The 27323-nt window shown below is 37.7% G+C and overlaps 2 protein-coding genes and 4 non-coding genes across 9 annotated transcripts in view; 3 read left to right on the top strand and 3 right to left on the bottom strand.

Annotated features, from left to right (window-relative positions):
* Positions 1-20421, top strand: part of LOC126237308 (pre-mRNA-processing factor 17) — a 66009-nt gene extending 45588 nt beyond the window's left edge. For all 4 annotated transcript variants that reach the window (XM_049947268.1, XM_049947269.1, XM_049947270.1 and 1 more), the window contains 4 exons: positions 601-755; positions 1123-1256; positions 5801-6022; positions 19422-20421. In XM_049947268.1, the coding sequence (XP_049803225.1) occupies positions 601-755; positions 1123-1256; positions 5801-6022; positions 19422-19599 (689 nt within the window). In that variant the 3' untranslated portion in view covers positions 19600-20421. The remainder of the gene's footprint in view (positions 1-600; positions 756-1122; positions 1257-5800; positions 6023-19421) is intronic.
* Positions 7486-7560, bottom strand: Trnas-cga (transfer RNA serine (anticodon CGA)). Its single transcript has one exon. It is a non-coding gene; the product is annotated as a tRNA-Ser (tRNA).
* Trnas-cga (transfer RNA serine (anticodon CGA)) lies at positions 7787-7861 on the bottom strand. The gene has a single exon. It is a non-coding gene; the product is annotated as a tRNA-Ser (tRNA).
* Positions 8076-8150, top strand: Trnas-cga (transfer RNA serine (anticodon CGA)). Its single transcript has one exon. It is a non-coding gene; the product is annotated as a tRNA-Ser (tRNA).
* On the top strand, positions 8377-8451 carry Trnas-cga (transfer RNA serine (anticodon CGA)). The gene has a single exon. It is a non-coding gene; the product is annotated as a tRNA-Ser (tRNA).
* A 133-nt stretch (positions 20422-20554) lies between the features above and the next one.
* On the bottom strand, positions 20555-27081 carry LOC126237309 (zinc finger protein 572-like). Its single transcript, XM_049947272.1, has 3 exons — positions 26951-27081; positions 26375-26536; positions 20555-24970 (listed from the first exon to the last, which is right to left on the bottom strand). The coding sequence occupies exons 1-3, from the start codon at positions 27077-27079 to the stop codon at positions 24341-24343; spliced, it is 921 nt and encodes a 306-aa protein (XP_049803229.1). The 5' UTR covers positions 27080-27081; the 3' UTR covers positions 20555-24340.
* Between the last annotated feature and the right edge of the window lie 242 nt (positions 27082-27323).

The following is a 27323-nucleotide window of genomic DNA, read 5'->3' as shown; positions in this document are numbered from 1 at the left end:
ACTTGCGTATTCTTTCTCCTGCTCATGAAACTTATACTTCAGTGCCTCGCTGCCTAGTGGCACACCTTGACACATAAAGGATTGTCACTAGCCGAATTTTTTCGAGTATCAGAATTTTCTAAACCACAGTGAAGCGAAGAACAGTCCAATTCAAGCACACTGTAGAAACAACACACAATGCACGTTGTTTATGTTCACACCAAACATAGGTGGCAGTGTGGGAGCTTTGACATCATGACCAGCACCGATTACCTCGCTGGGACTTGTTCACACCCCATGCCTAGCACCGCGTGCTTCTCATTCTTCACTTGTTAAGCTGCCAACTTGAAATGCATATGTCACATGCAAAGTTTTAGTGGCCTGGGTATAAATATATTTAATTTCTTGTGCTTGTAAGTTAGGAACTAATTCTTACGTTGAGGTTAATGTTACAATATTCTTGTTTGTTTATTGAGGAAATTTGGGGGCTGTACATAACTTTTTATGTTCGAATGACAGCATTAATCAAGCTGTCTTTATTATGTCATTTTTATTGTTAAATTGAAAAGGTTAGGTGTTTGAAAAATTGTATACACTAAATTGCACTGTTTTATCTTCCAGCATATGATCGCTACATTAAACTGTGGGATACAGAATCAGGAAAATGTATATCTCGTTTTACGAGTCGGAAAATTCCGTATTGTGCAAAGTTCAACCCAGATGACGATAAACAACATCTCTTTGTTGCTGGCACTTCTGATAAGAAGATCATTTGCGTAAGATACTTTTATTTGAGATAAGTCTCTATTAATTATTTTAATTATTTTCATATCCTGTCCCTACAACATATGTCAAAAGAAGGACCATAATTGTATCCTGTGTGATTCCTACTTATCTTTCACATGTTTCAGTACATATATCTTCCTGTCACACCATAATATTTATTGGCTTTCACTGAAAAGATTGCAGGGACTTGGCAGAACTACTACTTAGGAAGTTCCAAAGAGAAGCACATCATTGCCTAAATATTATTGATCCATTTAAATTTTTACATGCTTTGTGATAAATTATGTGACATGATCATTACAAATTCATTGCCTATTTTATTCACTTAGTAATTTATGGTTTTCTGTTTTATTTCAGTGGGATATTCGTTCAGGTGAAATAGTTCAAGAATATGACAGGCATCTGGGTGCTGTAAATACTATAACATTTGTGGACGAGAATCGACGATTTGTTACGACATCTGATGATAAAAGTTTGAGAGTGTGGGAGTGGTAAGTTGACAAAAAAAAAAAATTTATAATTAGGCTAGTGGTCAAAAGTTAACAATATTTATAAAATGAGAGCCTGTTTCCTGAACAGGCCATCAGAAGGTTTGCAATACGAGAGAAAGCTTAATCGCAGGTGGTTTAGCCTACAATAATGTCCAAAACATTGCATCAGAAGACCAAGGGTACACACTTAACAAAAAGTGGCAAACCTAGAAAGTCTTTTGCACAACTACTAAACAGTTAATAGATGATGAGCATGCCTATAAGAAATATGGTATGTTCTTTGTGATATGGTGCGAGAGCATCGTTGGCATTCAATTTCATTGCTGAGAAATAGTGGCAGTGTGGAGGTATGGAAGTAGTGGCAGTTCTTTCTCCTGATGTTGCACAGGATTCAGAGCCAAATCCAGAAACATCATCAGCAATATAATTTGTGGCTTTTCTCCCTACCAAGAAATTCATCCACTGGAACATCTCAGCAGGACTTTCATTATGTTCAAGAACGGTAAGTTTAATTCTGGTGCACCTTGGAAATGTAATATCTCATTCCAGTATAATATTCCTCTGACAACTAATGAAGGTGTAAAGTGCCGTATACTGTATGTATCCAGCATGCACTGAACTAGCACTGCACACCGCTGAAGTGGTCTCATTCTATGATGTTCCAGAGATTATACTTGCTATGATGTTTATTCCACTTTATGATGAAAAACGTTTTTTTAAACTGAAAAATACATTCCTCCAGTGATTCATGTTCCAATTTTAATGTTGCTGACTCCACAATAAATGAGCCTATCTGTGCACTGTAGTGAAAGGGGTACAGTTCAACCCATCATCTCTTTGTTGCTAGCACTGCTGATAAGAAGGCCGTTTGTTTAAGATACTGTTATTTGAGATAAGTCTGTATTAATTATTTTTACCTTTGCCTGCCCATCATATCCTGTACTTATAATTTTGTCTCTGATGTATGCAAAAAAAGGACCAAAATAGTATACTGTACAATCTTAATTTAGCTTTTACACTTTTCAATACATATATGTTCTTATCACACCATTTACTGGCTTTTACTTCAAATATTGCAGGAACTTACAGTGCCACTATTCAATAAACGAAAAGTTCCAAAGAAAAGAGCATCATTGCCTAAATAATGTTGATCAATTTAAATGTTTACCTTCTTTTCAATAAATTTTAGGACATGGTCACAAAAAAATCATTTATGACTTTATTCAATTTGAAAATTATGGTTTTCCATTTTATATCAGTAGGAGCTACAAGAAATATACAGACAAATTGATCTCTTCTCAAGTTCTTGCCAGCTCAATAACTCTTACTTAACTATATGAGTATTGTGTCTATAATAAATTCAATGTTTATTCCTGTCAAATCTAGTAGGTCTACTTTTTCAGGATTTGACAAATTTTATTTTATTATTAGCTACGTGCCCTTTCTGACATCACAGTCATTAAGATAACCTAAGGAAGGAGAGTCATGCTAACCATCTGTGAGGCATATAAACTACGTTCTGTGTTCCTAAACATGCATGAGAAATCCTAAAAATCCACACCCAGGCTGCTCGGTATACCAGGCCACATTTGCTGTGTGGATTTGATCTGGGTCTGGCTCACCTTCCTACCTCTCAACCTAGTGTGCTGCATGTTACACAATACAAGCAGGTTTCTACAATGAATTCAATAAACCAGTTAATTTGTGACATTGATAAACGGAATCATACACAGCCCACATATTTTCTTTGACTGTTTTAATGAATTTTGCCAAATTAACTGAAAGCAGCTTGCAACTACCACTTGGCTCATGCTGTCTCGATTCGGGAAATTGTAAATAATGTAAATTACTACCAGTATTCAAGTGTCAAGGGCTGAGAACTAAATATTTGTTTGTTTCCACATCTGTGCAGGAGTTTTTACCTGTACAGTATATGTGGATTTTTTCCTGTAAAATAGTTTCCAAAATTACCCAGAGATTACACTCTGCTTGAAACTGAAGTCAGTCACAGTCATTATTACTTGAACGCACAGATTCTTATTACCTTTCAGTCACATGCCTATTTGAAGAAGGGAGTACACCTTTTCTGCAAATAGAAAGCACAGTTCCAGTTTGAGAGGAAACTGTAAAGATCATGTACAGTGATTGTGACTGATCCATTTTCCTCCTTCCTGAGTGTGCTTAATTTTTGGACACTAGTGTTATTTTCTTATTGCTGACCAGTATTTGTTATTTGTTGTCATGCTTTTAATTTTTAATGGATATTTGAACATTATTAGGATCTAGGAAACACTCTTATTGATACTCTTAATAAAATCAAGTTATCTTGACATTTAGTGTTTGTGCATGCATTTTAAATGAAGTAAAACTGAAAAATATCATTATGTGATGCCTCATTATTGTGATGAATAAAACTATACTACGGCAAGCATAAAACTTTTGTGCTCTGTTACAGATTAATATTGATATCAGTGAAATTATTCAAAGCAGTTTGATACGTCACACAGTAGCATAAACTAAGTGCTGACTTGGTCCATGTAATAGTTTTGTTTGTACAGCTCTTAAAGAATTAGTCTCATATGTGCTTCATTCAAATAGATAAACTGGAATACTCTGTCATCATAAAATTGTTTGTTGTCATTGATTTGTCAGCTGTAGAAATCCAAAGTTGGTGAAGGTCTAGGAGGAATCAGGTCCATCTTTTTCACCATTTAACCCTTTAACTGCTCTGGACGTGTTAACATGCGTGCATTTGTACCTGTCCACGTGTGCTCTGAACGTGTTTACGCGCACGACCAGTCCTTCTACCTGGTAGTCTGAGCGTGTCTACGCAAGTACCAGGTAGAAGGGATGGTGGCGCGTGTAAACACGTTCAGAGCACACAGGGAAGGTACAAAGATGCGTGCGTTAACATGTCCAGAGCAGTTAAAGGGTTAAGAAATGGATGGTTGAATTCAAATGTAGCCATAATCCTTTTGAAAGAGGTCCAAGTGAAAAATGTCCCTTTATTACAGCTATAGGTCATCACATCAAGAAAGCACACAATATAGTACGAACAATCGGTGGCTAATGCTGCATGAAACAGCTGATGCAATAGCCACATCAGAAGCTTGCTTGACATACAAAAGATATTTTTCTTGTTGATTGACCAAACAGGGAAACCATAACTGATGAATAGTAAGCAAATATTATTGACCAAATGGATGAAAAATGTAGGAGTAGATGCCTGGATTGGGAGGGGGGAGGGTGGTGGAGGGAGAAAGAAAGTGTACTTAGTTCTGCCACCCCCTGATTTCAACCTAATTCAACATTTGTTGTTGTAAAAGTTTGAGTCCATTGAATACATCAAGGAAACCATAGAGGGAGAATTATGTAAACCATATAGAATGAGCCTCCAAAGCAGGAATCTACTCACTAGACAAAATTAACAGACCTAAGATGCGAATACATAAAGAAAATAACATTTTCATGTAAAAAAAAAAAAATCAGTCAGGTCGAGAAATTTTCTTCTTGCTTTAGTACTGCTTAACCCTTTCGCTGCAACAGACGTGCATCCCTTACTGAGGCAGCTTTTGTTATGACTGTACAGCAGGTGTCTGTGCTGAGAGATGGAATTCCAGCCAATATGAAACACTTATCGCCTGATATTCTGAAAACTATTAAGTGAAAACATTTTTCATCTTACAGTCTGATATCTTCACTCTGCAAAGAACCAAATTTCTTTTCATTATCCATCATATTTGCCGCACTACATCAAATTAAGTAAAATATTACATGAAATTTCAAAGAATTTGCAAAGGTAAAAATGCATTGTGTAAACTTTTTGCTTATGGATGATTTTAGCCCATACATTGCAGTAAGTGAAATGTAGGTAAGATATAGAAATTTTATGTAAAACTGAGAGCAGAAGAATATCTCATTTCCTTCATGAGTTATTGGGTTTTATATCCCAAGGATGGTCATGTGCAACAAGCACATTCACGTCTTTGCACATTGCGAGTCATGGGGTAATGAAAATCATCATATATCATAAATGATTCAAGATATCAAAATGAAGTGCACAATGAGGCAGATGTGTTGTATGATTAATACTCAAAACATTTTATTTGCCAAGATATGGAAGTAATTTGTTAACAGCAGTGAGAGATTAGCAACTCGAGATGCATTCAGATGTGCATAGCACTGTTGGAAAATCCAAGCAGAGCGTTTATACATCTCCACAACACCAGGGAGATGGCCTAGCAGGATGTATATACATGTCCACATCAGTGAAAGGGTTAAACCTTCTATATATCTAGTATGCTTTGACACATAGTTTTAGAAGGGAGAAATGGGTGTAATTGTGACGAAGAAATGGGTGTAATTGTGACAGTGTCTCAAAGCTCATATTACTACAGAATAGTGATGTTGCCTGTTTATGGTGAAAATTTTATTTGTCATACTTTCATTTTCAATACTTTACATAATAGTTTGTCATGATGTGTAATTCATTGTGCACAAGCAATTGAATTTAATTGTAAATTGTATGTTTGCATTTTTTCTAGGGATATCCCAGTTGACATGAAGTATATTGCTGATCCCACAATGCATTCCATGCCTGCTGTCACACCATCACCCAACCAAAAGTGGTTGGCCTGTCAGAGTATGGACAACAAAATTGTAATATTCTCATCACTGAATCGTTTCAAGATGAACAGGAAAAAGACATTCAGTGGTCATATGGTTGCTGGTTATGCATGCACTTTGGACTTCTCTCCAGATATGAGGTATGATAGAAGATGTGAAGCTTTTTGTAATGAACAGTGTGCACTGTAAATTATAGTGTGGAAGGTCAGTTTTGGGAGAAACAGAATGGGTATGTAAGTGCTAAATTAAACATCGGAACAAGATGGAGCTGTGTAATGTAATACTGTTTATTTATCTGAAAATGGCTAAATCAGACACAAAACAGTGACTAGTAATGACTTCCATTAAAACTGTAGATTTTCTAGCAAAATGTCATGGCAAGGCAAACCTACGTTTCTAGCATTTGTAGACTTAGAGAAAGTTTTTGACAATGTTGACTGGAATACTCTCTTTCAAATTCTGAAGGTGGCAGGGGTAAAATACAGGGAGTGAAAGGCTATTTACAATTTGTACAGAAACCAGATGGCAATTATAAGAGTTGAGGGACATGGAAGGGAAACAGTGGTTGGGGAGGGAGTGAGACAAGGTTGTAGCCTCTCCCCGATGTTATTCAATCTGTATATTGAGCAAGCAGTAAAGGAAACAAAAGAAAAATTCGGAGTAGGTATTAAAATCCATGAAGAAGAAATAAAAACTTTGAGGTTCGCCGATGACATTGTAATTCTATCAGACACAGCAAAGGACCTGGAAGAACAATTGAACGGAATGGACAGTGTCTTGAAAGGAGGATGTAAGATGAACATCAACAAAAGCAAAACGAGGATAATGGAATGTATTCGAATTAAGTCGGGTGATGCAGAGGGAATTAGATTAGGAAATGAGACACTTAAAGTAGTAAAAGAGTTTTGCTATTTGGGGATCAAAATAACTGATGATGATTGAAGTAGAGAGGATATAAAATGTAGACTGGCAAAGGCAAGGAAAGCGTTTCTGAACAAGAGAAATTTGCTAACATCGAGTATAGATTTAAATGTCAGAAAGTCGTTTCCGAAAGTATTTGTATGGAGTGTAGCCATGTATGAAGTGAAACATGGACGATAAATAGTTTGGACAAGAAGAGAATAGAAGCTTTTGAAATGTGGTGCTACAGAAGAATGCTGAAGATTAGATGGGTAGATCACATAACTAATGAGGAGGCATTGAATAGAATTAGGGAGAAGAGGAGTTTGTGACATAACTTGACTAGAAGAATGGATCGGTTGGTAGGACATGTTCTGAGGCATCAAGGGCTCACCAATTTAGTATTGGAGGGCAGTGTGGAGGGTAAAAATCGTAGAGGGAGACCAAGAGATGAATACACTAAGCAGATTCAGAAGGATGTAGGTTGCAGTAGGTAATGGGAGATGAAGAATCTTGCACAGGATAGAATAGCATGGACAGCTGTATCAAACCAGTCTCAGGACTGAAGACCACAACAACAACAGCACTACTTTGGTATTATTAAACAGGGTAAGATGAATTCTTAAATCTGAATTATGAATTTCTAAGTTTAGTATTATGTCTACTACTATTACTGTGAAACTTCCTGGCAGATTAAAACTGTATGCCCGACCGAGACTCGAACTCGGGACCTTTGCCTTTCGCGGGCAAGTGCTCTACCAACTGAGCTACCGAAGCACGACTCACGACCGGTACTCACAGCTTTACTTCTGCCAGTACCTCGTCTCCTACCTTCCAAACTTTACAGAAGCTCTCCTGCGAAACTTGCAGAACTAGCACTCCTGAAAGAAAGGATATTGCGGAGACATGGCTTAGCCACAGCCTGGGGGATGTTTCCAGAATGAGATTTTCACTCTGCAGCGGAGTGTGCGCTGATATGAAACTTCCTGGCAGATTAAAACTGTATGCCCGACCGAGACTCGAACTCGGGACCTTTGCCTTTCGCGGGCAAGTGCTCTACCAACTGAGCTACCGAAGCACGACTCACGACCGGTACTCACAGCTTTACTTCTGCCAGTACCTCGTCTCCTACCTTCCAAACTTTACAGAGGCTGTGGCTAAGCCATGTCTCCGCAATATCCTTTCTTTCAGGAGTGCTAGTTCTGCAGTTTCGCAGGAGAGCTTCTGTAAAGTTTGGAAGGTAGGAGACGAGGTACTGGCAGAAGTAAAGCTGTGAGTACCGGTCGTGAGTCGTGCTTCGGTAGCTCAGTTGGTAGAGCACTTGCCCGCGAAAGGCAAAGGTCCCGAGTTCGAGTCTCGGTCGGGCATACAGTTTTAATCTGCCAGGAAGTTTCATATCAGCGCACACTCCGCTGCAGAGTGAAAATCTCATTCTGGAAACATCCCCCAGGCTGTGGCTAAGCCATGTCTCCGCAATATCCTTTCTTTCAGGAGTGCTAGTTCTGCAAGTTTCGCAGGAGAGCTTCTGTAAAGTTTGGAAGGTAGGAGACGAGGTACTGGCAGAAGTAAAGCTGTGAGTACCGGTCGTGAGTCGTGCTTCGGTAGCTCAGTTGGTAGAGCACTTGCCCGCGAAAGGCAAAGGTCCCGAGTTCGAGTCTCGGTCGGGCATACAGTTTTAATCTGCCAGGAAGTTTCATATCAGCGCACACTCCGCTGCAGAGTGAAAATCTCATTCTACTATTACTGTGATTGCAGCAGCAATAAAAACAACAAATACTACTACTACTACTACTACAGTGCAGACACTATGACTTGGCAGTCAGCTGCGAATGTAAACAAATGAGAACTTATATGACACAGGGGATACAAACAGAGCAGGGCATCAAGCTGTGCCTCTGTCTGACTTGGCTGGTAGTCTACATCGGTGTTCTGTGCTCCTGCAAAAGCACAGCTGACATAATGGTCACAGTGATTGCTGATCACTTTCGGTGTTGTGACGGTCATACTTGAACCCCATCACAAACTGCAAGTGATCTCTTCAGTCATTTCAAAATAACCAAAGAAAACAACAAGCAATGTACAACACAAAGCAAAGTGGAACACACAAATTGCTCTGGCTGCAGTGCAATTGTTTGCTGAGGTTGACAGTGTTGTAAACATGGTAATTTAGGTCTGACCTCTACTGGAATCTTATGCAAACATAGCTCAAAGCATGCCGCCCCCACATCAAAATCTAAAACTATTATGTTAAATTCTCCACATATTACTACTGCTACTACTACTACTACTACTACTACTACTACTACAAGTACACTATTACTGCTACCATCATTGAGATATTCTAGAGTATGTAACTACTGTTGTTGTTGTGGTCTTCAGACCGGAGACTGTTTTGATGCAGCTCTCCATGCTACTTTTCCTGTGCAAGCTTCTTCATCTCCCAGTACCTACTGCAACCTACATCCTTCTGAATCTGCTTAGTTTATTTATTTCTTGGTCTCCCTCTATGATTTTTACCCTCCACGCTGCCCTCCAATACTAAATCGGTGATCCCTTGATGCCTCAGAACATGTCCTACCAACCAATCCCTTCTTCTAGTCAAGTTGTGCCACAAAATTCTCTTCTCCACAATTCTGTTCAACACCTCCTCATTAGTTATGTGATCTACCCATCTAATCTTCAGCAATTTTCTGTAGCACCACATTTCAAAAGCTTCTCTTCTCTTTTTGTCCAAACTATTTATTGTCCATGTTTCACTTCCAGACATGGCTACACTCCATACATATACCTTCATAAACGACTTCCTGACACTTAAATCTATACTCGATGTTAACAAATTTCCCTTCTTCAGAAACGCTTTCCTTGCCATTGCCAGTCTACATTTTATGTCCTCTCTACTTCAACCATCATTAGTTATTTTGCTCCCCAAATAGCAAAACTCATTTACTACTTTAAGTGTCTCATTCCCTAATCTAATTTCCTCAGTATCACCCAAGTTAACTCGACTACATTCCATTATCCTCATTTTGCTTTTGTTGATGTTCATCTTATATCCTCCTTTCAAGACATTGTCCATACCATTCAGCTGCTCTTCCAGGTCCTTTGCTGTCTCTGACAGAATTACAATGTCATCGGCAAACTTCAAAGTTATTATTTCTTCTCCATGGATTTTAATTCCTACTCCAAATTTTTCTTTTGTTTCCTTTACTGCTTGCTCAATATACAGATTGAATAACTACTAAAAATATTAAAAACCTGTTGTCATTATTACATTATCTAGGTGGATTATCATTGATATATAGCACTTGCTGTGTCTTATTAAGGGGTTCACCAGTGCAAAATTCAGACAGTGGATTATTTTCATCAGCAAGCAATACATCAAATATTTGAGTTCATATAGGGCTTTTATGAAAATAACTTGAAAATACCATTGACATGATGTGAACTTACATTTTTAGTGAACTAATAATGTTTCTAAATTTTAGATGTTTTAGTGGGTGTTTATTTTTGGTTGCTTAAAATTTTTGATTGTTGTATTGGGAACATAATGACTTGATTTTTTTTCCTGAGCTGATTTATACGCCTCTCTCTCTGTCTGTCTTTCTGTCTGTCTCTCTCTCTCTCTCTCTCTCTCTCTCTCTCTCTCTCTCTCTCTCTCTCTCTCTTTCCGCATTAAGAATTAACTTTTATGAATATATGCTCTCCATAAATTATTATTTGTTGTGCTTAATGTGGATATTACAAGTTTATTCCCTGGTATGTTGCTTTGCTCTCATCACACTCTATTCTATATAGAAATGACATGTTGATGGAAACTGTTATAAATAAATCATTGATACCAACCTGCCTCCATAAGTAAATGTCTGTGATAATTGCTGTTGTTATATAGCATTTCACATGTTGCTGTGGGGACTGAAATAAGTTTTAACACATTGACAATACTTTGATGAATGTCTTGCTTCAGGTTATTATGCCTGTTGAACCAGGTGCCAAGCAGATTTACCAAGTTTTTTGTGAACCAAATTGGGATTTTTTAAATGAAACATAGACAAAACACTCATAGGCCTAAAATTCAAAATACAATCTAACAAAGTACTGTATTTCACCGTATTGATCTACCTGCTCGGTTTTCAACCTCCCCTTCTTCCCCATCAAGAAGTTTTTGTTGTCCTCATCATTCATGCACGTGGCGAGATTGGACCGAGAAAAGGTTGGGAATTTGTAGGGCACTGATAACTGCACAGTTGGGCGCCCCACAAACCAAACATCATCATCATTCCCCATCAAGAAAACAATAAAACTACAGGTATGTAAATGAGTAATTAATCTTCACCATGAATTCAGTTTCTGATGTAGTTATTGACAAACGGTTTCTCTCAGCTCGCCAAGTGCTCCTTAAGAAGTTCAAAAATTATTTCTGGGCAACTTTGGAATGAGGTTTAGAAAACACAGACCAGACAACTTTGAATAGGTTTTCACAGTTTTCATAACAGTGAAAAAATCTCACCCACTTATCACCAGACTTAGGCGTAAAAACGTTCCCCTCTTGTTCCTTGAGAAAGATGTTTAATTGCAAACATTCTTCGAACATAAAATCCTTGTCTACGCGAAGTTCATATTGAGAAATAATTCTATGAATTCCTCTTCAAAGTAAAATCATTTGTCAAGATAGTCTATACCATTATGCATATAACTGGCTGCTTATCTTTTGAATGCTTTACATGGTCATCAGTTCTGGATTTCAAGAAGACAGAGAAAGCTAAAGACCCGTAAAACTGATCTTCCTTTATTTATTTCAGAAAAGTTCTAAAGTTGCTCATAAGGTCAAATAAGTATGTTATAAGTGCATCATCATATTGAAGTTTTGCGTTTAGTGATGGAAAATAACCACCAATTTTAGTTATAAAGCCCAGATATGCCAAAGATAATTCATCTTCATAAAACTCTCTGTATATTTTTGGTGTGTGCTGTACGAGGGGAAGTACAATTTGATCAGTTCAGAGTTTTTCACTATTCACGCTGTGGCCAGAATGAGTGTGTGTGGGTACTTTTTAAAACCTCCTGCCCTTCATTGTCCGTCCAAGAAAATGGAACTCGTTATATATTTTCATAAGAGTGGCTTCTAACTCAATTTGAAGTGCATTTGCTGTTTGCTTGGTTGCGCTATTCAAGAGATGACAGTTACATGTCATTGCAGACAAATTTGGATTTTCTTTGTGTAGCTCGACATGTACACTTTTCTTCTTTCCAAAATCAACAGAGGCCTTGTCAGCAGAAAAACTGTTATATACTTCAGTGGTAAAGATGCTTTGATAAGCTCACTTTTGATTCTTGCCGCAATTGTTTCAGATGTTTCTGTAATAACCAACTAATACATGAAACTGATACAAGTAAGACAATATGACTTTATTAATAAACCTCTGAACAATAACAGAAATAAGCCTCTTATGACTCCATATGTGACAAGACAAAAGAATCATACTCACATGCATCAGTAGCAGGATACAGCAGTTTCACTATCACTGCTATAAAATGAGAGAATTTTTGTACATAAACGTTCTTTACGAGAAAAATAATGTACTGCCAGTGGAATCGTTTTAATGTGTTCTTCGTTGGACGCATCTGGAGATACAGAATAATAAACAGACTTGTCCAGCTGACAAAATCATTTCCGTTTCGTTTGTGCATCCACAGTAATACTTGTCAGATATTTTTGAATCAGGGAACAACTGCGGGGACAAACTGCTGCAACAGTCCACAGAAACATAACAATGACTGTGTTTAACTGAGTGAAACACAAAGGATGCTTCTGCAGCTACTACTGTTTTTTGCTCTACACTTCTATGAGAGGTAAAAAAAAGAACTTACTTCCATCTGCACTTTTGAGCCAACTGATGAACAGAAGTTCTGCGTGTTGCAATGTTTGCATGTTTTTTAATGTCGTTTCCATGAGAAACACTGCAATAGGAGGGACACACAGTGCAGTGGCCGTTGTGATCATATTTACATTTTTAAGAAACAAGTCAACTTTACTCCATCCACTATGGAGCTTAGTTTTCAACTTTTGTCTCTTTTGTGGTAATTACACTTCTGTAGTTTCACTATCTGATGATGAATCCTTATTTTTAAAAGTGTTTCACAAAAGAAACTGCACAACACTACTTACAAGGAAAAAACTCCCGTCGCACCGCCCTCAGATTTAGTGGTGAGATGGCCCAGTGGATAGCCTGTCAAAAACTGAACACAGATCAAGCACGAAAACAGGAAGAAGCAAAGTAGAAACAGTGAATAGTCCAAGCTCAAGACGAGCAACATCTAGTGAATTGGAAGAGCCATGGCATTGTGGTTGTATGGTCATGGTGTTGGACTGCAGAGCGAGAGATTCATGTTTGAATGTCCCTCCTGCCTCTCTCTCTCTCTCTCTCTCTCTCTCTCTCTCTCTCTCTCTCTCTTTTTACAAAGTTATGAACTGTCCATCCGGTCATTGATGTGTTGGTTTGCTGTATTCAAATTTACGTGTAATGGTGTAACGTCTGTTTGCAACTGAGAGGTACAAGAAATGGATCTGTAATGAAAGTTTATTCTCATATTTTGTATGTTTTTACCTGTACTCGACACTGGGATTCCATGATTACAAGGCGATGAGCCTCCAGACATACATATCTCCTATTTGTTCTCCACAAGTGCCACATGTTGTGACTCTTGAGTTCTATTTTGGAAGTTTTGCCTCTTTAATTCCTTTGTTGTAACGTAGTTCACACCTGTTTATTTGTTGTTTACATTTCTGTGAAAGGTCTGTGCAGCATCTCACTTGCTCTCACTATTCATCCAGTTACTTGCGACGGTAATATATTATTACCATATGACTCTTATTCTACAACCAGTGTATAGTACCACAGTTGCTAAGACTACAGAAAGAGAACGGAGATGTCAGCGAATGGATGGACAGTTCATAATTTTGTGGGGAAAAAGGAGGGGGGGGGGGCGCATTAGGTAGATTTGAGCATGGATCTTTTGCTTTGCAGTCCAACACTGTGACAATGTAACCACGACTTCGTGTCCCCTTCCAAATTGCTTGATTGGCACATCTTGAGCTTGGACGTTTCACTGTTTCTATTTTGCGTCTTTTCTCTAGTTCAGTACACCCTATTCCTGTTTCCATGCTTGATCTGTGCTCAGTTTTTGAGGGGCTGTCCACTGGGTCATCTCACCATTAAATCTCGTGGGGGAGGGGGGGGGGGAGTGATGGGGAGTTTCCCTTGTTAGTTTGTTCTTGCAGAGAATGACTAAGCACTGTTATGTTTGTTGACTTCTGGCTTGCTACAAAAAAACAATGGCTGTTGAGTCAGATTCGCCCGCTTAGCGCTCTGACCAAAACTAAAAGCAGAATTTTAAATTTCAGTAAAATTTACAAGATTACCCCTCAGTTTTAAACCTATAATGATATTCGGGACAGTACTACCAAAATCGGGATATCTGGCATCCCGGTACCAAGGTATTTAAAATGTTCCATTCTGCCATCTCTTCTTCTGCCTCCACTATGGCTGCAATACAATGGCTACCTATCCCAGTAACTTGCGTTCTTTCATTTAGCTTCACCCTTTTGCCTTATCTTTTCATATCATGAATTACTTTCTCAAGAACCAAATTTACAAGCAGTGGTGAAATGGCCTCACACTTGGTCTGTTACTGAATTCGTTTGATGGCTCCCTGTGGTACTTCACCTTGGCGGTACACACCTTCACCAAGTTAATTGACTTCCTTGGCATGCAAAGATCCCTCAGGATGTTGTACATACGTAATCTGTGTGCCTTTGCGAAATCTACAAATGTTACCTTTTTAGGTAAGAGGATCTCAGGGAAACACAAAACAGGCTTCAGTCTCAAAGGGTGCAGGTCGAATACGGGAAGAACTTAGATCTAGGAACCATCGGTATAACAGTTGTAAATTGTCATAACTGTGTTGTGAAAGTACCTGAGCTCCAAACACTAATAGAAAGTACTGATGCTCAAATTGTTATAGGCACTGAAAACGGGCTAAAGCCAGAGATAAGTTCAACTGAAATTTTGGCAAAGGATGTAACTGTGCTCAGAAAGGATAGGCTGAATACAGTTGGCAGTGCCATGTTTGTTGCTGTTAGAAGTAGTTTATCTTGTAGTGAAATTGAAGTATATAATTTCTGTGTTTCTGTGGGTAGAGGTCATTCTTGGCAACCAGAATAAAATAATAATTGGATCCTATTATCAGCCTTCCAAGTCAAATGATACAATTGCTGAAAGGTTAAAAAAAACTTGAGTCTAATTTAAAACATGTACCTGACTCATAGATTTATAGTTGGTGGTGATTTCAATTTACCCTTGATATGTTGGGAAAAATACATGTTTAAATCCGGAGATATGCATAATACATCATTCAAAATTGTGCTTAATGCATTCCCTGAAAATTTATTTTGAGCAATTAGTTCATGAGCCCACTTATATAGTAAATGATTGTGAAGACACATTTGACTTCTTATCAGCAAACACAGATACTGAGCTAATAATGAGCATTAAAATAAGTTCAGGGATTAGTGAACACGGAATTGTCCCAAATCCTCCAAAAATAAACGAAAAATATATATGTTCAAAAAAGCAGACAAAAATTCACTTGACAAGTGTAAGTCTGGACCAGATGTGGCTTGAATTCAGAGAAATAGTATCAGCAGCAATTGAGAGATTTATATCAAATAAATTATCAAATGACAGAACTGATCCGCCATGGTACACAAAACAAGTCAGAACACCGCTCTTTCACAGAAGCTCGAAATTTAGTATGGATTTCAGTTTGGGATACTAATAATAATTTCTACAATGAAATTTTGTCTCGAAACCTGGTAGAAAATCCAAAGAGATTCTGGTCATATTTAAAGTATGCTAGTGGCAAGACACAATCAATGCCTTCTCTGTGCAATAGCAGTGGGAATATATAGATGACAGTGCTGCTAAAGCAGAGTTACTGAACACAGCCTCCTGAAATTCCTTCACCAAAGTAGATGAAGTAAATATTTCAGAATTCGAATCAGGAGCAGCTGCCAACATGAGTAATTTAGAAGTAGATATTCTCAGAGTAGTGAAGCTACTTAAATTACTTAATAAAAGCGAGCCCTCTGGCTCAGTCTGTATACCAGTTATAAGGGGCATTCAAATGAAACCTGGTCACCAGTGTAAAGCAATGGTAACGATTTTAGTAACTCAAAAATGTAGTTATACACAACTCGCATACTCAAAAATAGTCGCCAAAACTGTTGATTCTATCCTTGAAGAAGCTAGTAGGCTGCTGTCGGATCCAGGCCATAATATTCTGAAAAGTGACTTAATAACCTTGTGGTAAAAAAAAAGAAAGGACATCATGACCTTACCAGAACTGGTGTGCATGGCCTTTGATTTCTTTGGAGGTGGTGAGGTCGCATGTTTCCACTGCTTGCTTTCCGTTTCAAAATGGTGACACCATGTTTCGTCACCTGTGACAATATATGACAGAAAACTGTATTCCTCCTCATGGTAACATTGTAGATGACTCAAAGACAGCACCATTCGAGTATTGCAGTGTTCAGTGGTCAGTTGGTGGGGAACCCACTGCGCACAGATTTTTCGAAAGTTCAAGTGTTGATGCATTATGGTGCTAATACCCAGTAACCGATGGATCTTTTCCATGGTGATTATGCGGTTGTCCAAGACTAAATTATTCAGTTCTGCAACCATTTCCGGTGTGATGACACGATGAGTGTGTCCAGGACTATCATTGTCTTCCAGTGACTCGCGCCCCTCAAGGAATCTTTGCGCCATTCCACAACACTTGAACGACTCAGACTGTACTCACCATACACAGCCTTCATCTGTCAGTACATTTCATAGCCTCGAACTTCCTCCACCGCCAAAAATTGAATCACTCCTCGTTGTTCCTGCTTACTCTCCTACATGTTCGGTAGCGGACGATAACTTGTGTGACCACCTTCTCTTTGGTGTGAAACCACACTATGCAACATCGAACAGTGCGCACACATCAGTCTCTCTACCAATAGATGGCGCCACCATACCCGCAGTTACGTGGTGCCACCTTACGTGTAAGGCAAAGGTAGATGCACTGACCAGATTTCATCCGTATCTATATAAACGATTTGGGAGACAATATGAGCAGCTGTCTTAGGTTGTTTGCAGATGATGTTGTCAGTTGTTATCTAGTAAAGTCATCAGAAGATCAAAACAAATTGCAAAACTATTTAGAAAAGATATATATATGATGTGAAAATTGACATTTGACCCTAAATAATTAAAAGTTTGAGGTCATCCACATGAGTGCTAAAAGGAATCTGTTAAAACTTCCATTACACGATACATCAATCAAATCTAAAGGCCATAAATTCAACTAAATATCTACGAATCTAGGAACTACAGTTAAAAACAACTAAAATTTGAAAGAACACATGGAAAATGTAGTGGGGAAGGTGAATCAAAGCCTACATTTTATTGGCAGAATACTTTGAAGATGCAACAGATATATTAAAGAGACAACCTACACTACGCTTGTCCATCATCTTTTTGGAGCACTGCTGCATGGACTGGGATCTTTACCAAAGGAAGTATACTGAGAAAGTTCAGAGAGGGGCCGTAAGTTTTGTTTTATTGAGAAATGAGCAGTGTCATGGGCATGGTACGGGATTCAGGGTGGACGTCATTAAATCTAAGGTGGTTGTTGTTGCGGTGGGATATTCTTGTAAAATTTCAATCACCAACTTTCTCCACCTAGTGCGAAAATATTTTGTTTATGCTAACCTACATGGGGAGAAATTATCATAATAATAAAATAAGGGAAGTCAGAGCTCACACAGACTTTTCGAGAGTGGAATAATAGAGAATTATTGCGAAGGTGGTTCAATAAATTCTCTACCAGACACCTAAGTGTGATTTGCAGAGTATCCATGTAATGTAGATGAACTGCCTCATAGTGAACATTTGATCCATGGTTGATCTTACTGTCAGAAAACCTGTCTGGTACTCCCCAACAATATCTGCAGCAAAAGGCTTCAGCTTTTTGAGAATTATTACTGACAACACTTTGTGTGATATGCTTAGCAGAGAAATACCTCTGTAATTACTACAGTTCCTTTTACTGTTTTCTTTTTTGTGCTGTGGGATAATGGTAGCTGACTTCCACTCTTTTTCGAATCTCCTCCTTCCTCCATACTTCACATATAAGATTGCATATCTCGTTCTGAAGTGTTCCACCACCTGCCTTCAACATCTCTGCCATTATCCTGTCTTTTCCTGGTGCCTTATTATTCTTCAATTTCTTGATTGCTCTATGTATGACCTGTTGAGTTACTTCAGTTTGTTCTCCTCCTATACCCTCTACAATTCTTCCTTCGGGGAATACATATTCAGCATTCAGCAAATGCTCAAGATATTTCCCCCACCTGTCCAGAAGCCTTTCCTGGTCCATTAGTGTATTTCCATCCTTATCATTAATAACTATTGCCTCATTTCTTTGACCATTACTCATCTGTTTTATCATCTGAACAGTTCAGTTTAACGTTCTTATTTATTCCCTGAGGACCTTCCAACACTTTTAAATGATTATTCACTCACATTACATGCAATCAGTGAAACATTTGGCACTTTCATCACTTGCTCTCAATGGAAATAAAAGGTTTATTGATGTTTCAAAAATATGTTTATTACACATTCTTTTCTAAACTAGACAAAACTTTGCTGGTAGTACTGTCAACTTTAATTTCACTATGTTAGTTTGGACATTTTAATCAATATTACTAAACATTCTTCTATTAGTTAAAAGAGTGAATTCAGATGGATATTATATAATAGCTCTTTGTGATGTGTGTGTGAAGTTAAATGCATTGTTAACAACAAGTGTAATTGTTGAATAATTAAGCTATTCTATTTATACTCAGTAGGACTGATATTCAGTGGTGTGCCATACAATTATCCTGATGTAGGTGTTCCACAGTTTCTTCAGTTCTGAATGCTAAAATTGTTCCTTCAGCACTGTGGCTGACTCCTTTCTCTGTCCTCCGCCTATAATATGAATTGTAATAGGAGTCGGAAGACACAGAAATTTCCGTTAAGGGGAGGAGGTTTGTCAGATTTTGGTTTTTCGCGGTTTCTTAACTTGCTTAAGACAAACTCTGTGGTGGAGGAAAAGGACAAAGTCAATTCTTATCTACTCTTCCAGTTTTTCGTATATCCCGGATGACCTTCTGAAACATTACATCCTAATCAACCTTTGAATCCTCAACTTGCACGTGGTGTTAAGCTATAACCTTTTCTGCACATTTTTAAGTATTGCCATTGATACTTTGTTTCTTATTTTGTGAACTTTTTCAGGTATCCCCTTCACACAACTGTCTTTAAGTTTATGCTTTGACTCTGCAAAGGACACAACACCATTACATACACAATAATTTCATGAGACAGTCCTACTTTTGACAGATTTTTTTGTCAGTAAAGTGCTCTGTGGTTCCAAAGCTAATTCAAGTTACACAGTTGACAGAACACAGTTTATTACAGTTCAGTGATTTAAGCCAATATGTGTTAGAATAATTGTTTTTAAAGTAATTGATGCAGTTTAATTATTTTGTTTCAGTTATCTCATATCTGGCGATGCTGATGGTAAATGCTATGTATGGGACTGGAAGACAACTAAACTGTACAAGAAGTGGAAGGCTCATGACAATGTTTGCATTGGTGTTCTGTGGCACCCACATGAGGCAAGCAAAGTTGTGACAGCTGGCTGGGATGGACTTATGAAGTATTGGGACTAAACTGCCTCATATTATTTGTTGAGTGCAGTGTTAAATAATGTGATTCAAGAGAGGAAAAAAACTCAGCATGAGATACAGTCATCCCTTTTCTTTTCCTTTTAAGACTTTTGTGTAAAAGTGATCTGTGTCATATCATTGACACTGTAGTTGCCCATATCTGTCAAGTTGATGTTACATCAAGAAAAAAATGCAAATAAGACTTAGACATAATGGACTCTTGAAGCATTGCTATAATGTAAAACTTGCCAGGTATAACACTCAATTAAATTTTATTCTTATCTGAACAACTGATGCTGTGCTGTGCAATGTTTGTTGACAGTATATCTGATACTGTTCAAGAATTTATTTAGTGTTAATATTTTTGTAAATAAATACTGAAAAGCTGTACAATTCTTCTGCCAACTGTGAACCATACAGTAAATGTCACTACTATGTAAAAACCCTTGATTGTGAGACAAATTGCATAATCAAAACCAAGATTTTGTGCAGTTGTTTCTCAGGTGGCAAGACAATAGTATTGTGTGTGACTATCAAGCCATCTTAGATGTAGTCTCCTAGAATTATGCCAGAGCATATAAATTGCTTTTTTGAACAAGATACGTTATGGTACTGAAGGTACACACTCTCTGCACCCTGGGTCTTGTCATTGTAGCAGGAAATAGTATCTCATATTAATGGGAAAGCAACTGAACAAAGGGAGATATCTCACACTAATGGGAAAGAAACTGAACAAAGGGAGAATGTCAAATGTGACAAGCAGATGCTTTTTGCTTGTTCATGACTGTGTTATTGCTGTTCCAAAAACTTTAAAGGGGATTTAAAAAATACTATTGATCACTCATTATGTGGTCATAGTGATTAATAGTCAGCACATGATGGTACTGACCCCTGAAAACAATATGAATAAAACACTTCCTACTGTTCTGCAAAATTATATTTATTTGGCCATGAATTGGCTTCGCTTCTTAGCCATCATCAGGTTACGACTGAATATTGCTAACACAAATAAAATGACATGCAACTTATAAACAGATGTAACTTATATAGAAGATACAAAAAAATGATAACATGTAGTACGTTTACATAGAATCATCTGTCTGCATTTTCAACACAATGTAAAACTTCACATTCTGTATCATATAAGTGGTTTTTCAGTTAAAAGATGATTGTTGAGTGTTGGCTCTGTCCTCAATTCAGTACATTGCAACTGAGTGACTTTCAAGAATTAAACTCTCGACATTATAAATACTCGTATTTTGTAACTACAAAGAATTCATAATGACTTAGCATCTCACAGAGAACACACATGGTGAAGGTTTAATTATAGATATAATTTTTTTTAAATATGCGCAGGAGCAACATGGATGAGTTTGCTGAAGACATTGCATCAGTATGTCATGTTAGCTACTTCTTATTTCCTGGAACCCTGCAAAGATCATCTACCATTAATTCACCTGGCTTCATGTCAAAGGCACTTCCATTTCATTTTCATTATATTCATTATTATGTCTTTCACTCTAATGTGTTTCCTGGTTTATTCATTTATTTTCCTGCCGTTAGTAATTTACAGAGAGCATGGTACTGAGGCAAACCTCAGCTTTTGATTGGTTGTCACATTCAAATCTCATGTGTCAGTGCCCCAAGTCCCTTGTGGTAGGTTACATTCGACTGTAAATTTTCTTGTTCACACACACTAGCAACCTGATTCTGAAAACCCTGTTCAGTTAAATACTAAAAGTACTCCGTGCCACTTTTATATAGTTGTGATGGTATCTGTGAGACAGATTACACCACTAAAACTTCTGTAATGTTTGTATGTATTGTACTATAGTGCTTATTGTGTTAATTTTTTATGTTTATTTCTTTGCTGTACATTCAGTTAAAACTTCAACTACACTTGGGTTCAAATGTACCCCAGTTACACATACACCTTCTTATTTTGCTGTGTCCAGGATGACAAGATACGCTGCTGTAAAAGACAAACTCATTCAATCTTCTACTCTCTTGCAAACAAATATTTTACTGTTAAATTCTCAATGAAAAGTGTCTACTGCTTATTATGGTAAAGTGATCATCTTCTTCAGACCACTGCTTCATGTTGCTTTTCTTCATATATAATCTAGAATTTTCTCCCTGTCATTGCAAGTTACAACAAAATAATTTTTTAATATAGATGACACTTCTGTTTTTTGTATTGTGTATAAAATCTCTGGTTCAGAAGGTGAAATTTATTGGAGAGTGTTTATAAGATATGGAAATCTGTCTGCTATTATGGAGGGTCAAAATTGAACAGCCAGTCGCCGTAGTGGAATCAGTGTGGCCCAGACCACTCAGAAATCTTGATTCGAACTATCCAAATTTACTGGAGTGTCAGGACCAGTTATAAATAACTGGCTGAAATATTTTTAATGAAAAGAGAAATTCATAAAACATGCAGCTGCTGTATGCTAACCCCACCTTTTCAATAAGGAACTTGGATTCCCTCGCAGTACCTCAGTATGCAGTCATATCATGAACATGAGCTCCAAAAGCCTTTGTTTTTGCCGTGTGAAAACCCTTGAATGCAGTGGACTGGGTATGCAAAATGAAGAATAACATCCTCCCTCAAACAGTGCAGATATATTCATGTGTAACTGGCTTTTAGTTCTGAACAAAATTTCATTGATGTAATGAAGCAATATCTGTGTTGAAACCTTCCTATAGCTATTTTAGACACACAAAACAACTACTGCTTAAAGAGTGCCTTTGACAGTTTTGGATTGAGTTATTACGAGTCGTGCTCTTTTACCATTAAATGGAAAACTATTTTCTTGCTATGTATCTCTAGGTGTTATTAAGAGGTTAATCAGCTACTGATTTGTGGAAAGTGCAAGAGACACTGAGTGATGTTCAACATTACACATAAGGAATATTAGTGACTTAATTGCTGTGTTCTCTTTTTATATAAGAATCAGTGTTTGGACTTTCCCTGCTTTGAAAATGAGACAAGTTTTCACTGTCCATCCATAGCTAGAAATTTCTGGTGTAGGTGGATATTGTGTATAATTTAAATGATGTTGAGTCCATCCCTGCATTCTCACTTGTTGAGACTACTACTTAACTAATGAATGTGGTAATATAACTAACAGTGGAGGCAGAGATAGAGGTAACAACAAAATTATAATTTGTAACTTTTTGTATTAAATTAAGTTCATCATACTGGTGCACATCAGGTATTTACAGAATACTTGTTTAAAATAACAGCTCATTCTTCTTCAATCTCATTTTAAAGCTCTCATTATTCACATAAAGCACCACTGACATATTTTGAAATCTGTAACAGTACATAAATTAAACATCACTATAATTTGACCTTTAATGGAACACTACTCCTCTATAAATAAATTTCCATTCAGGCACTTTGTGTGTACAATACAGAAGCCAGCCTCAGAGAACTGTAAAATTGTAAGTATGAAATTCAGTCATTTAGGAACCTGTTTTTGCAGTAATAAAATGCAGTCTTGATACATAAGCTTTTGGACACTTAGTTTTTGAAGACTGCAGTATAATTTATATTGCAATCAGATCTTTGGCACAGACCAGATGCTATATGCAAGTCATTTACTTTTCAAACACATTTTCTGTACTTATTTGATGATGCCACAATAAGTACATTGCAATTGTATTTCATGCTAACAATATAATAAATACTATATCTGTGAAAGACATCTTAGTAGTAAACTTTTTTAATAATATAACATCTTTTTCCTAGGATACAGAATCTCTGCATTACTGCAGATATCTCTCTGCTTAAACATCAGACTAGATAATTAATTGTTCTCACTGCAGTTTCATGGAAATGGTTAGCAACACATTTTAATAAATATTTTCTATTCTGCAGTAGATCTGCATCTGTAGTGCCATTAATCTGACTAGCTCTGTACTAATGCAGAAATAACACACACTCACTGTATATCAGTACAGAAATGACATTAAGTTTTACAGATACTGCATCCAAACCAATTGTGCTCTGAGAATTAATGACAATAGATTATTTTTTTTTAGAATGATACTACATGGCTTTACACTCAACTGCAGCAGATTCAAGTTACCAACTTTGGATAAACAAGTGCCATAACTCATGGCTGCCCTCCTTAGGTGGTTTTTGCACAAACCCATGAATATGTGTAACATACATCAAATCTATCATTGGTATATTCTATACTACGGTACTTATGTTGCAAGTGATTCTGTAGTAATGACGTCTAATGATTGATTGACAACTGGAATTTGTAACCCCAGACACACAAATTTGAGAGCATATTACAAAGTTTGTAAGTTATGCAGTTAAATGACTACAAATAGCTTTTTGACAGGGTAACAGCAACTAACATAAGTTCCGAAAACAAAGAAGAAAGTGCATGGACTTTGTGTCAGGTACAGCTTGAATTGAATGTACATGACTACTTGTAGGTCACTGATCTCTACATCTGAGATCTCACTTTATTCTCCTACAATAAATGACTGTAGTACTGTGTTAAAAGTTTTGTTCTTACATTCTTAAGGTACCATGTTTTCACACACATTTATATCATGTGTGCTCATGTTCAAGTAACTCTTCGAAATGGCACATCTTGAGGTATGTACGAGATTTCTTCGAAATCAGTTTTCCTTTCACATTTGGCAAGCACGTAAAAAAATGATCACAGCCATCATATAATATAAATACGTAAAATTAATAACTTTCGACGGCAATTAATCGTCACGTAGAACTCTCGGAGGTGCTTGGGCGCGCACTGGCATGTGCAGTCTTCACGTGTCCCAGCATTTTGTCACTGCGCCCGAATGTCTTGGGACAGTGAGGGCACGTGTAGGGCTTTTCTCCGGAGTGAATCTTGCGGTGGCGTAACAAATTGCTAGTATGTGAGAAACGTTTGTTGCACACAGGGCAGGCATAAGGCCGTTCGCCAGTATGCGTACGCCGGTGCTTCTTGAGGTCACCGGCGTGGTTGAAGGACTTGCTGCAGAAGTCGCAGATGAGGCCCTTCTTGTGCGTCGTGCCCTGCAGCGGACTCGAAACTGGCACCTTCCGCTCGTCTTCGACAGTGGAGCTGGGTTGCGGGGGCGGCGTCTGCGCGGCCTGGCTCAAAGGGCTACTCGATGGCGCACTGTCGCTCTCCTCCAGCGTATCTTCCAGGGGCAGGCTGCCGTAGCGACTCAGCGTGCATTTCACGCACTTGCAGAGTCTCAGGTGCCCCACATGTTTGTTATCCGCTCTCGAACTTATGTCCAGATTTGCGGGAAACCATGGCTTGCTCTTCTCTGGCCGCTCGTCCATAACCATTGGTTCCAATAGCTTCACGTCTGCTGTATCAGCGTAATACATGCCGTCCTGAAAGGAAACAAAATTCGAAAACTACAATTAGACGCTCAATTCCTTAGTAGCAACAAAAAATGCATGTGTACACACTCATGCGTGCATATGGGTGTTTGCGTACACTCATATACAGTGTGTTTGTAGACGAATAATGCATCTTACAATCTGGAAGGATTTTTGGTTGAATAAATAAATTTTTTTTGAAAACAGCCACAATTCGCACTTGTTATTTTTTATTTACGTATTTCGCTCTTCAAATGAACAAGAGTATAACCAGAATATTCAGTTTAAAACTGGCTGATAGCACTAAAAACTGCGTTTAAAGTTGGCTAACAGCACTAAAGATTAAACTTTGGCGCTGTCAACGTCATCTCCCATTTACTACTGTAGTTTAAACAAAAGTTTAACTACTATAGTACAGACAATTCAATATTTAGTGCTCTCAGCCAACTTTAAACTGTGTATTTTGATGATGATTTTGTTCACGTGAAGAGCGACGCCGGTAAATAAAAAATACTAAGCGCAACTTGTTACTGTTTTCAAAAACTTAGTTTTAACAGTCGCTTCCCCTGTAGGCAATCCCTACTCTTGCAGAATAAATGCACTATAATATTTATTTTTATAGGAACACGGATCATGAAACACTGCTGACACTATCGCTAAGACTACAAAATACTGATACATTTTACGTTCATTTAACTGGCTGGTATGGAAATTACAACAGCAGTTGTCAAACTAGTTCGATTACGGAACATTTACGAAAATTCTGAACCTTTGTGTAATCTCAAATTTTTCGCGATCATTGCAAGCCCAAGGTTGCTGTAGTATTTAAAAAATAAAAACGTGCTTTCTAATGTCTGATAAGTCTATTTATATTATTTTTGGCAGCTTTGTTAAATATTTTGTCTTTCAGATTACTTTTTTCGCGGAATTCTGAGAATTTTTGAATTACAGCAGTTAGAATGTATCGGACATCAGAATTAGACATATTAGCTTTATGAAAGTGGTTGTCTATCTTTGAGTTTACTATTGTTTGAATCATTTGTCGCTTATTACAAAGATATTGTTTAGTGGGATGCTCTAATACGTTCACAAATTAAGCGCAACTGGAATTACAGTACATGAGGCTTCTCGTGACCACAGGAAATGTAACTATAGTTCAGGTATTAGAAATGAATAACCAACAATCAGGAAACAAAACAAACGGAGAAATGTGCACTAAAAAAATTATACAGAATATTGTTAAAACTGCATGACACATTTATGATCTCAATGAACGTAATGAAGTTACTATTCCAAGTCCCGCGGTTGACGGAAAGTGATTGGAATCATTTGTGTGGACAAAGTTATGAAAACTTACGTTAAATAAATATGAACTGAAGCAACTAAGATATATGTATTTCAAAAGATCATACTCACTTCAGGCGTGGCACATGTTGTTGGGTTGACGCTGTATTGGATCCGTTGGTTTCGGAACTGGTTTTCTGCGATAAAATGGTCTTGCATAAACTCGTAACACACTTCCAATCTTGCTACACACTTCCAGCACAATGAAGTTGGTAGATCGTCACTGGTAGAAACCTAAGTAAGAAGAGAAGAGTTGATTTTGAAAATGAACTGACATTGCTACCAGGGTGCAAACAATAAGTTAGCAATATCTAAAAACACTGCAGAAACGCGTTGCTGTCTCTACAGACATATACGTTTCCCCATGACACAAAAAATAATTATGAAACATCACTGAGACAGCTTTCTTGCAATACGTTAAAAAACTGTCACAATTTTATGCCAGCAAAGCGCACTTCGTTACTTCATTAACACCGATATTGGTGAAGCACAAGTAGCATGTCTAGCACTGATCAAGATGCGATTCCGACTAAACAAATTATTAGCGTAGCACTGCGTTTTATTCCACTTTCAAACGAGCGCCAAATACATCGCGGTACTTTCATTTGCCGCTGTGAAGCTACAGCAGTCAGACACACGACTACTTACTGTTATACGAAGGCAGAACTGTAGTTTAAGGATCAGCTGCCGGCATCTCCCTTCCTCACTGAAGATTGATATTAAATCGTCGTGCTTGCGAGCGCACACACGGCAACAGTTCACCGTCATCCAAGCCATGCTTTCCCTCGACTGAGCCAGCGAATAGAGGCGCTCCTTGTATAGGTGGAGGGGGACCCGCTGGTACCAACATTGAAACACACAAACGCCCTAGCGCGCCTTATCTACGCTTCGTTATTGAGCCGCATATCTACGCTTGTGTAATTCATGATTAACAGATAAGCTGTTTGAAACACTCATTGCGCAAGTTAGACGAATTATGTGCATGTAATTTTTAATGTTAATGACTTTGAAATAACGTGTA

Source organism: Schistocerca nitens, chromosome 2 (genome assembly GCF_023898315.1).
Source record: "Schistocerca nitens isolate TAMUIC-IGC-003100 chromosome 2, iqSchNite1.1, whole genome shotgun sequence".
Taxonomy (NCBI): Eukaryota; Metazoa; Arthropoda; class Insecta; order Orthoptera; family Acrididae; genus Schistocerca; species Schistocerca nitens.
Note: the sequence above shows the minus strand (reverse complement) of the source record. Positions and strands in the feature narration are given on the sequence as shown.

Bases quoted from the DNA above. Each gene is read 5' to 3' on its own strand.
- LOC126237309 (XM_049947272.1), bottom strand. From the start codon at position 27,079: ATGGCTTGGATGACGGTGAACTGTTGCCGTGTGTGCGCTCGCAAGCAC. The intron at 26,537-26,950 runs GTAAGTAGTCGT...CTTCTTACTTAG, and splicing joins AGTTCTGCCTTCGTATAACA to GTTTCTACCAGTGACGATCT. The intron at 24,971-26,374 runs GTGAGTATGATC...GTTTCCTTTCAG, and splicing joins CAACATGTGCCACGCCTGAA to GACGGCATGTATTACGCTGA.